General features: G+C 29.7%; 1 protein-coding gene across 1 annotated transcript; it reads right to left on the reverse strand.

Moving 5' to 3' along the window:
- Positions 1-1,513: 1,513 nt before the first annotated feature.
- Positions 1,514-10,212, reverse strand: LOC108723354 (uncharacterized). Its single transcript, XM_018449053.1, has 10 exons — positions 10,117-10,212; positions 7,216-7,351; positions 6,805-6,972; positions 5,979-6,118; positions 5,723-5,887; positions 4,143-4,247; positions 3,382-3,517; positions 2,662-2,829; positions 2,207-2,346; positions 1,514-2,111 (listed from the first exon to the last, which is right to left on the reverse strand). The coding sequence occupies exons 2-10, from the start codon at positions 7,346-7,348 to the stop codon at positions 1,944-1,946; spliced, it is 1,323 nt and encodes a 440-aa protein (XP_018304555.1). The 5' UTR covers positions 7,349-7,351; positions 10,117-10,212; the 3' UTR covers positions 1,514-1,943.
- Between the last annotated feature and the right edge of the window lie 2,427 nt (positions 10,213-12,639).

A 12,639-nucleotide genomic window follows, 5' to 3' on the forward strand; every position in this document is an offset into this window, starting at 1 on the left:
GCATAATGACTAGACGAAAAAAATGGGTGATAACGTGGTCTTCCATAAAAATAGCCTTACAATATTAATTTTGTTTAGAAAACAGTATTTGGTTACAAAATTAACAAAAAAGTAAAACATTTTAAAATGTATGCAAAAGAATGTATATACATTCACATAACTTCTGCATATAAACTGCTCAGTACTAAAAATAGTACACGTAATATAAACTATAGATTAACAGTAGAGCTACAATCGATTATCAAATAATTATTTTGATATGAAAACCTCAAAAAAGAGGTCGTGAGTAATCAATATCCATAGAAGGCCACACGATTAGCAAAATGCCATGATATTATTTAAATTTGCATAACTCAAAATATATACAGTCAAATAAAATGTTAAATAGCAAATAATACACTCAAAAATACATATATTCATGTGATAATACACTCAAGTTTAAAAAAAATGAGGAAGTAGGTGTAATTAAATGCTAAAGTATACCTCAGAAACGTTTCGAAATACTTGAAAGTAAAAATGCGTTATAATAAGTGATTATTGAGTATTGGTAATATTAGTGTCATGGTGTAACGACGAGCTACTGAACTAATAATTCCATAAGTAATCATTAAGATTCGCTATATAATAGCGAAGATATTAAGGGAGGCCACAATATATACACTAGTCATAATACCACCTTCTCGTCTGTTTTAAAATTTTGTGAGCATGTTCCTGAATAAAAGGAAAAAACAAATGTTCCTATGAACATTAGATTGCAAATGCTTCGTTGTCGAAATAATGGACACAGTAGTATCAAATAAAAATTTTATTTAAAAGTTTCAGGTGGGTATTTTTTTTATTTATAAAAGAGGCTTCAAAATGTCCTGCATCATTTTCCATGTACTGAACACAACGTATACATGATTAATGCATTCGCAAACATCAATTCCATTATTTTGACAACAAAGTATTTGCGTCCTGTTCACAGAAATATTTATTCTTTCTTTTTCTACAAACATACTCACGAAATTTTAAAACAATTATCCTGTATAAAAGGATATTTTAAAGCATCAAAGAAACAACATAATATTTATAAATGCATGATAGTAATAAAAAATCGCAATGATAGTAATAAAAAATTGAATTAATTTGCACTATTTATAAAACAACATGCTAGGCGGTATTATTGAAATCATATGTTATATGATGATATGCATAATTGATAATTATACATTTTCAAACAGATGAGTAAGGGCGGATTAGAAATATAAGAAGCGAACACATACTTTTACTGAGTAAAAAAGATTTTATTTCATTTTTATTTCTTTGTTACGTAATAATATTAAATATTGTTAGATTGCAAAAAAAATGAATGAAGCTATTCGGGCGTAATACTATATATAAACACGCAATTCACGCAATTTATAAAACGTTTCAAAATAGAATAGTTAGTGACGAATGATGTCGTGACACGTAACAAGTCAAAGAAATAATTCAAAACTATAGAATTATAAATTGTTTTATTAAGTATATATATATAGTGCAGCGTATAGCAAACTACTTTATAATTTCACAGTCTGGCCGTCTGTTAATCTGCAAGATTTCTCAGAAACGGTATTTAATTTTTTAGAACTCTATTTTTGGAGATACCCGAGGACCTTAGTTTCATCGAGACAAAAAGTCAAATGAATCAAATTAATTAATCATAAAGGGGTCAAAGATCGAAGCCCATAAAATCTTCAATAATATAGAGCAAATCAATGGCTTAAATTTTTCAAAATCTGTTTTTGGCAATAGATACTTAAGATTTTTAGTTTCACCGAGGTAAAATATGAGTCAAATCAATTGATGTGAGAAAACCAAAGGTAATCAAGAAAATCAAAGTAAATGTGAATTTCTTCCAATAGTTACAGGTTTTTCGCTGCATTATTTACAATTAATTACATTCGTTGTAAAGGGTTTATTTAAAATTCAGTTTTAGGTCGCTTTTCGATGTAAGCTTTAACGTTGGGCAAAGCGCGAACTTTCTCCACTAGTTTTTTCAATTCGGGATGATCTTCGTTTGGATCCACAGCCAGAACAGATCTCAAAATGTCACAATGTCCAGCCCACTGGAAATCTGCCCACGACAACTAAAATAATAAAAAAAAATGTATTTTAATCTCTTTACGAAGACAATGTAACAAGACGAAGATCAATAACTTAGCAAGTAATAAAGAATTATTACTTTGTCACCGACGAAGTATCCGCCGTTCTTCTTAACTTGTTCTTCAAACTTATCGCGACAGTGGTACAACTTTTGGAAGACGATTTCCTTGAGTTTTGCTTTGAAGGTGGGATTTTGTTCCATATAATAATGGCCCATTGCTACAAAAATAAATTTGCCTTTCGATTATTCGTGTTGGAAAAGAAGAAAATCCACTTTCGTGGTAAACCGCGAGAAGAGTATAATTAAACAGCATGCGACAATATTCAGAAAATGTATGATTTAAAATAGCTGCTTTATACAGAATACTTTACAGTAATATTAACATTATTCTGGACATATGTGCAACATGTATGCATCACATTGAATAATTTCGCTGGTGCGGAAAATTCGAGAAGTCAAAATCATGTTGCTTGGATTATTACATGATTGATGACCTGTCATCTCTCGTATTTACTGATCACCGAAATTTTTACCTTGTCTTATATCGTCGATAGAATCGACTACGGCATCAATCTCCATAGCCTCGAAATCATCGGATCCGTATAAATTGCCCTTCTTGGCGATGAATCGTCCAATAGCCCTAGACTGATGATATTGTTTACCATCAATCTCCAGGACCGGCACTTGTCCCATGGGCATGTCTACAATATATGAAAATGTTATTAGATTATTGAAAACAATATCTGTTTCATGTGCGCGTCTATACTAGAGATGCGACTAAAAGAATTTAAAACTGTCAATAAATGCAAAAAATTTAGATTTGCAAAATAAAGGAGGATGTGAAAAAAGCCCACTTTTATCTAAATACAGAACATGAATTAATCATTGGAAACTGTTCGTAGGATAGAAATAGAAAATAACAATTATTTATGCATCAGTTCCGGAGAAAGTATTAAAAATCGAGATTTATTATTGATTGCTGAAATAGTCATATGAATATTTTTTTAAAGATTTGTATCCTTTAAAATAAAATCAATGGTATATTTATATATGTTGCGAAAGATATTTAATTATACCAAATAATTGTTATTTTCTGTTTCTATATCCTACCAATAGTTTCTAGTAATTAATTTATGTTCTGTGTTTAAGTCAAAAATAGGCTTTTTCGTACACTTCCTCCTTTTGTAACACGAATTATTATATAAACGGAATTTTAAATATATCTCAGAATTATAGTATATGAGATAACATACTTGGTTTATACTTTGGCCAATCATCAAAGGTGATTCTCTTATCCTCAAATTTAATGCCACAATGATTTAACAAAAACCTAATTGGCTCCCCAATGCCAGTAGCGTTGAGATACATTAGCTTATACGTCGGCATGTTCTGGAAATTAATAAATATAAAAACATAATATACAGAGTTTGGAAAGTAATGAAAAATCTTTCGCATAGGGGCAGAACGGACTAAACTGAGAAGAAAAGTCCTCTACCATTTTACAATTTTCGCAATAGTTGACAAGATACCCTGTATATATATATATATATATATATATATGTGTACATATAAAATAAAGTTTAGCTTGCTTTTAAAAAGGTCTAAAGCGATAACACACGAAGTTATTTTGTGGCGCGATAAGCACAGGCAAGCAAGCCGTATAAACGAATCAATTGATGCTTGTGAATAAACAGTTCGAAGCTTGTATGGGAACACGTCAATACTTTATTATCGTGTCACAAAGTGATCTTGTGTGCTTCAATTAGCTTCAATTTTTATTGAGGTCTTCTGCAAATAATTGTTAACTGTTAACTAAAAAAATTATAAATATAATTAATATTTTTAAAATTATAAATATAATTAATATTCTTATGATAACTATAATATATTTATATTTATTTAAAAATAAAGCATTTTTAAAAGTATTAGTTTAAGCAGTGTTAAAATAAACGTACTCTTGATTATTTATTCTAGAAGCAGATTACAAAATGAAGAAGATATAATTCCTCATTACCTTGTAGTTTGTAATCCGACTTGTAAAAATCGAGGCTCTAGCAACCGACACAGATCGTGGATTGAGAATGACTGGAAAGATTACCGTTGAAACGGTACTGTGTATCTAGTCATTTAATGACATAAGTCCTTTTTATAGAAAGAATTATACAGAGATCGTACACACACAATCTTGCACACACACAATCACATGCACACAAAATTGTATCTTATTAGATATACTCACGGAAGATTAAACTCGTAAGCAGAACAACAAATCACTATAACGTTATAAAACGTTATAAAAATAACGTCATAAAAATATTAAAATGAATCGTAAGTCATTTCAACGTTATGTTGATATTATCATAATCTTTTATCTTAAAATATAATACAAAAAAAAGAATAGATGTCTTTTATTTTCTCTTAAATCAAAACTAATCACAGGACAATAACGCAAATTATACCGTGGTCCATAATAAACACATTGCAATAATAAACAAATTTTTTGTCGCACGTAACAATATTTGATGCGTATTCTCACTTTTTACATGAAAGATAATTTCTCATTTTTTATCATATCGCATTGTATCTTCTTTATCATATTGCATCTTGTAAAAATATGGAAGTGATAAAAAATTAAGATTATTTTTTGTTATCTATATCTATAATATCTATATAATAAAACACGATGCTATCTTATTATGGTTTAATCATTTTAAATATAATACATATGATTATAGATGCGTTCCGTTTCAAGCATGGCTGTGATGTATCAATTTATCCTTCTTTAATATTTGGTAAACGACAAGGATAAAATAATACATCATGCGTATCATGCGTGAAACGAAGCACACTTTGTAAATAGTTTCTTAGTTCAAAATAGAATTATTTGTTTTTATTTGCTAATGTAAATGTATAAATACTAATATTGTCGTGATAAATTATTTTGTCATTAAAATTCGTATAGAACTTTTTGTAGAAAACTAATAGACTGTTTAAGAAACCTATATAGATTAACATTTCATTGTTCATAAATAACGTGGTAAAATCGTTTCCTTCTACTGTTATAATCCTTCCAGGATGATTTGGAATGATTCCAGGATTATAACAGTATTTCTTATATTCTTTAAACAATAATAATTTTTCCTAATTATATTACAGAATATATTGCTTTTAATATATCGTTTAATATCGTATAATAAGTCAAAGCGATAAAAGAAAACATAATTTTGTACTATTTATAACACAATATTATCTGATATTATTGAAATTGTATAATATTTATAATAATATATATAATTTGATAGATATACACAATATTTTTTCGAACAGACAAGTAAGAGGGGATTTTAGAAATAAGAAGCGACAAGCACGTACACTTTTATGCTGCGAACGAAAAGATTTTATTTCCTTTTCGTACTTGTTCCACAATAATAATAGTTGTTATTAGATTGCAGAGAAACTGATTTAAACTATATTCGGAAGTAATACATTAGCACACTATTCTTTTTACAAAACATTTCGAGATAGAATAATTATTACAAAATGATGGCGTAACGAATCAAAGAAAAAGCGTAAAAATATAAATCGTTTTATTTACAATTGGGTTGTGGGTCGCTTCTCAATGTAAGCTTTAACGTTGGGCAAACCACGAACTTTCTCCACTAGTTTCTTCAATTCGGGATGATCCTTATTCGGATCCCCGGCCAGAACAAAACTCAGATAATCAAAATATGCAGCCCACAGAAAATCTGCCCACGACAGCTATAACAATAAAGATGTATTTTCGTCTATTTATGATGATAGAGGTAATATGATTAGTTATATAGCTTGGCACGCAATCGAAAATTATTACCTTGCCACCAACGAAGTATCCGCCGTTTTTCTTAACTTGAGCCTCGAATTTGTCGAGATAATAGGGCAATTTTTGGAAGGCAGTCTCTTTGAGTTTCTCTTTGAAAGCGGCATCTTTTTCCCAGTAATATTGGGATAGTGCTACAAAAATAAATTTACCTTACGATTTTTGCTAAGCATAGAGATAAAAAGCATATTATAAATCACCGCAAGAAGAGCGATATTAATTAAACAGCGCGATAATTATTCAGGAAATATATTGTTAACTTCAAATAGCTGCTTTATGCAGAGCGACGAACACTAAATTCTTATTTGACATATGCGCAACATCTATCCGAAGCGTATTGATTAATCCTATCTGCGCGAAAGACTCGGAAAGTTACAGTGTATGTGTTGATTTAATGATATAATCGACTTATCATCCTTTCACATATGATGATTAGCAATATTTTTTATTTAATTATACACATTAACGGACATTGCGCCGATGACCTTGATCTTGATGTATGTTGTCAAGGTCATGGCCCTGAGTGACCTCCGACAGGTTTTAGGTGGCGGTCGTCCTTCGTTAAAAAGTTATTAACAAAAGAAGGTCAAAGTCGTCAGCACGACGTCCCCTACAACGTACGACTATCAAACATATTTTAAAGCAGGGAATTCTCGTATTATATAGTTGAACTTTTTTTGTTAATAACTTTTTAACGAAGGACGACCGTCACCTAAAACCTGTCGGAGGTCACACTCAGGGCCATGATCTTGACAATATATATCAAGGTCAAGGTCATCGGCGTGGTGTCCGTTAATATGTATAATTATCATATTTTTACCTAGTCTTATGTCATCCATAGAATCAATAGTAGCATCGATCTCCATGGCCTCGAAATCATCAGCCCCATATAAATTGCCCTTCTTGGCAAGGAATCGTCCGATGGCCCTAGACTGATGATATCGCTTCCCGTCGATTTCCAGTACCGGCATTTGTCCCATAGGCATGTCTGCAATGTGTAAAAATGTTATGACATTATTGCAAAACAATATCTATCCCACGCATATATTAGAAACGTGAATGATCGTAAACTGAATAATCGTTGAATAATAAAACTTAATGATAGATGCGAGAAATTCATTTTGCAAACTAAATTTTATAACACGAATTAGTATTTAGATGAAAGAGCAATTGAAATTATGATCGTTTTGTAATCTAATGTAAAAATAATAGCATATGAGAGGTAACATACCTGATTTATGTTTCGGCCAATCATCGATGGCAATCCTAGTATCTTCAAATTTAATGCCACAGTGATTTAACAAGAACCTAATTGACTCTCCAAGGCCGGTAACATCGAAATATATCAACTTGTACGTCGGCATTTTCTGAAAATTGTATAAATATAAAAATGTACGTACAAAATAAGGTTTGACTTGTTTTTAAACAAGTCTAAACTAACACAATGCCAGTAAATATAAAAATCTATGCAACATAATAAAATGTTGCGCACTTACATCTCATCTCATTTCAGAATTGTCACAGAATTTACGCAAAATTTCGATGGTTTTAATAATTCTGTTTGCAAGAAACTTAATGAATGAACTTGAATCACGCGTTGCACGATTGCATTCAATGCGCTTTATTATTCAGATATCGTAATAACTACTGCAGAAATAACTGCCATAAATCCACAACTATTATAATATAAGGCGTGACAGACACTCTCACCTGTCATTCACAATCAGGGTAAGTACATTTACTAACGTTGATTTTGAACTTACACAAAAAAAGGATCTTATTCATATTTAATTGAACTACCCCGTACTTTAAATGCAATATTTAAATCAACGTTTTATTATTTATAAGAAGAAGATGGTATTATAGTCTATGTAGATACATGACTCTTCATAATATCTCCGCTATTAGATAGCGAATTCTAATCAGTACTTATAAAATCATTTGTTTAATAGCCATTACACAATAATGTTAATACACCAATACATAATAGCTAGCATTTATTCAAATGCATTTTTACTTTCGAGCATTTTGAAATGCAAGGTACATTTTAGCTTGATTATACATTTTTTTAAACTCGTGTGCATTATCATATGAATACATTATACGTACACTTAAGTGTTCTATTTGTTATTTAATACTTTATTCGGCTATACTATTTTGAGGTATGCAATGTTGAATAATAGCATGGCAATTTGCTAATGTAGCCTCCATAAGTTGCATGTTGATAATACGAGTTATTTCAAGGTTTTCACGTAATGTTTATCAAAGAATTCGATAAGCGCACAGTTCTACTGCTAATCTATAGTTCACGTTACATACTCCGTAAATTTTTAATACTCACAGCAAGTTATATTTATAAAAATTTATATGTACGTATAGCCTATACATTCTGCAATAGTTTTTTTAAATATATAGTTTTAACTAAACATTATATTTTTTTTTAGGAGAACCAATTTTTTTAAATCCATTTTTATAAGGGACTGTGCCTTTATTTCTTTTTCAACTTATTTATACGCGTCCCCATATTTTTATAAACAATGTCTCAAGTACATAATAAATATTTCATAATTCTTTTAGTATAAAATCGATTGAATAACACTTTGACAAATATAATCATTAAGTTTTCAATTTAAATATGAATTATTAATAAAGTTATTGTACAAAATATACATAGAAGCCTATATATGCCATCTTCTCCTCTAATATAAGACACTAATTTGAATACGGAAAGATAAAAGGTATACACCACGAACGCAAGAAATCTTAGCGATTAGTTATTTGATTTTATAACATATAATCAATTACAAAAATATTATATAAACGTTTCGACGATTCAATGTTTTCTTTTGTGATATTCAGGATGTGAGAGAAAAAGAATTCTATCAAGCTGACCGATTATTACTCCTCTTTTGTGTTGAATTGGATGGTTAGATTTATAACTTAGATATCTTTCTGAGTTCGTGGGTTTTTTATACATGTCAAATTTGATACAACCATCATCTAATATCACTTTAACATCAAGGAAATTTATAGAGTCATCATTCCCATGCTCAACTCTGAATCTCAGTCTATCATGATAAGAATTGAAATTATCAAGTATCTCATTGATCTGATTATTCGGAACTGCTAATAAAATATCATTCATATATCGATAGTAAATTGGAATGTTAATATTTATGTTGGAAAAAATATTTTCTTCCAAATCTTGAATTACTAAATTCGCTAAAATTGGTGACAACGGAGATCCCATGGGCATACCAAAGATTTGTTTAAAAAATTTATTATCAAATTTGAAATAAGTTGAATTAATAATCAAGTTGTAATTGATTATATGTTATGGAATCAAATATAAACTAATATAATAATCGCTAAGAATATCTTGCGTGCGTGGTGTATACCCTTTATCTTTCCGTTTTTAAATTTAGACCACGTATTGACACTAATTTGAATATTGCATGGGGACACCAAATAATCTAGCGCTGTCCCTGCTCTCGCTATTTAAGGTTTGTTTGCGTCGCATGCTTCAATACGCTTCAACATGCTTCTATCGTAGCACCTACTCATTCTAACGCACATATTGACGCATATGACGCGAACAAATTTTCAATTTAAGCCTTGTAGCTATAATTATAAAAGTCGTTCCGAGATATCGGATGGAGGAAGAATTAACAAATCGCATTTCAACAATTTACCCATTTGAGTAATTCAATTAGTCAATTCTTTCTCTGTCTGAGATCTCGAAGCGATTTAACTCTAGCATCGTTGACTTTGCGCAAATTTAATACGTAAGTTGGCGAAAAGTTCGAAACAAAGTTTTCAAAATTTTTCTATACATCAGTTTTCTATACATCATTATAATTGTGTCGTACATTAAACTTATTTTTATGTATCTTCGGCAATCATTTAAAATAATCCTGTATAATCAAATTCAGTTTTGGTATTTAATTATGTAATTTAATTTAATCCTTATAACACACACAGATACACACACACACAACATAACTCTATTTTATATTTATTTAAAAATAAATTATTTCCAAAAGTATTAATTCAAGTAGTATTGAAATAAGCATACTCGTTTATTTATTCTAGAAGCAGGTTATAAAATGAAGAAAATACAATTTCTTATTACCTTGCAGTCTGTATAAACCGATCTGTTGTAGAAATCGAGACTCTGGTAATCGATGTTGAGCTGTTCGCGGATCAAGAACGACTAAGCGTTTCGTTGGAACGATATTGTGTAATGTATACGCAGTTACTTGGGGATATACGTCCTTGTATCAAGAAGAATTTATAAGTCTTGCTCTCTGTCGCCGCTGGATTAAAATTTTCTATTTCTGCACTTTCATCAAACTTTAAATATATATATCTATTTGATTTTAAGTACAAGCTACTAATTCAGCCACAAAGAGAGAGAGAGAGAGAGAGAGAAAGAAAACAGACCTATGGAAAAACACCGGACACGCACAATTACATACAGAATTATACCTAACAGAATGCACACATGAAGCGTGTAATATCAATGAAAAAAAGAATACATGTCTCTTATTTTCTCAGGAAATCGAAATGCTAATTACAGATCAGTGATGCATAAAATTATGTCGAGGTTTATCATTGCAATAATTAATAGAACATTTCTCGCATGTAACTTTTTAGTGCATATCGATATTTTTCACTTAGAATATAGATCATTTATACTTATTTTTTTATTTAATAACAAACGATTACAAATTTAGTGACGTTAGCCAATGTTACACATCATAAAATCATATAATAAAAATCAAGATAATTTTATACTATTTATGATACTGTGTTATAGTTGAAATTGTTATCTATGACGATATATACAGTAAAAAAATTTGTGTATTTGTGTTGGAAACGGTCTACTCACGTTCTGTGTTAACAGTTTGTGTTGAATTTTTTAACATATTCGAGTGTTAATTTAACATAATGTGATTATATTATTTTAAGATTTTTTGTGAAATTGATATTCAATTATCTTAGTGTCAAAAAGACACTATTTATGAGTAAGTGAACAAGTAACATATAAATAATGTGTTTTAAAACGTAAATTCCAAGATAAATGAATGAAATATGTGTTAATTTAACATATAAATATTAATTTTCTGAAAAAAACATGTTCCCACGGTTTGTTTATAAACTGTGTTATCTTTCTTTGTATTTATTCTCTTACATAATATTAGTGTTACTTTCTAACATATTCATCTTGTGTAAAATTAACTCAAAAATTTGAGTAGACCGTTTGAGACATGCCATTTAAATTTAACACATTTTTTCCAATTGTATACTTGATAATCATTTGCAAACAGATAACCCATTAAGCATTGTTGAGACGAAGAATTCTTTTTATGATGATTTTTTAAAGATCTCACTAAAATATCTTAAGAATAATGTAAAAAAATCATTCTGTAAGACGTTTTCTAAAAGAGCTCTTTATGTCTATTTATAAATACTATTAATAAGCAATTATGCGACACCGCTAATAAATAGACGCGACAGAGTTCCGTTTCTTGTAAGTAAAAAAAAATCATACAGGATAGAATGAAATTAAAGGCCTAGCATAATGAAATCTTTCACTCGTATTCTAATGGAAAGTGGTACGACTTCTAGAAACAACACTCTCTTAAATTAGATTCTATGATGAAAGTAAATGAGATACATTTTGACAAGTATAATATTGTTTAATTTAATGTAAAAAAATTATTTTAGGCATCTACGTGATATTTATATATAGTATTTCTTAATGTAATTTTCTTGACATATAAAAAAATCAGATTTAGAATTTTTTAGATATCGTTTAAATGACATCTTTTCTCTAAAATTGTTTTTTACACTGATTCCTTGGGTTGCTCCCGATATAAGTTTCAACATTGAGCAAAGTGCGAATTTTTTCCACTAGTTTCTTTAATTCGGGATGATCCTCGTTCGGATCTTCGATCAGAACAAGACTCATATACTCACAGAATGCAACCCACAGAAGATCTGGTCACGACAGCTAAATCAATAAAAACATATTTTTATCTCTTTGTGGAAAACAAAAATAACACAAGACAAAGATCAGTAGCTTATCATGCAATTGAAAATTACAACTTGAGCCTCAAACTTGTCACAGTAATACAATTTTTAGAGTGTGATCTGTTTGAGTTTCGCTTTGAAGGTGGGATCTTATTCCCAATTATATTGGAATATGGCTACAAAAATAAATTTGCCTTACGGTTTTTTCATTACACAGAAATAAAGAACTTCCGTGAAGTGCCGCAAGAAAAGCGATAATTATATAAATGCGCCGCAATCATTCAGGAAGTATATATACAGCTTGTTAACTTCAATTAGAGCTGCTGTGTATAGAATATCTTGCAACGATATTAAATTCCTACTCAATATATATGCAATATGTATGCATTATATTAACTAATCTCGTCGGCGCAGAAGACTCCAAAATAAGTCACAATTATTACGTTGGGATGATGATTATGTACCCAAGGGACACACCAAGTTAAGAGAAAACGACATACTTTGGCGTTAAAATTATGATTTTTTATTACACATTTGACTGTTTATTGACTTTAAGCATCAAAAAATTATTTTTACGTCATTTTAATTTTTTATTAACTTTTTTATTGACTTTATATTG

This window comes from Mycetomoellerius zeteki, unplaced genomic scaffold (genome assembly GCF_001594055.1).
Source record: "Mycetomoellerius zeteki isolate Tzet28-1 unplaced genomic scaffold, Tzet1.0 scaffold232, whole genome shotgun sequence".
Classification (NCBI taxonomy): Eukaryota; Metazoa; Arthropoda; class Insecta; order Hymenoptera; family Formicidae; genus Mycetomoellerius; species Mycetomoellerius zeteki.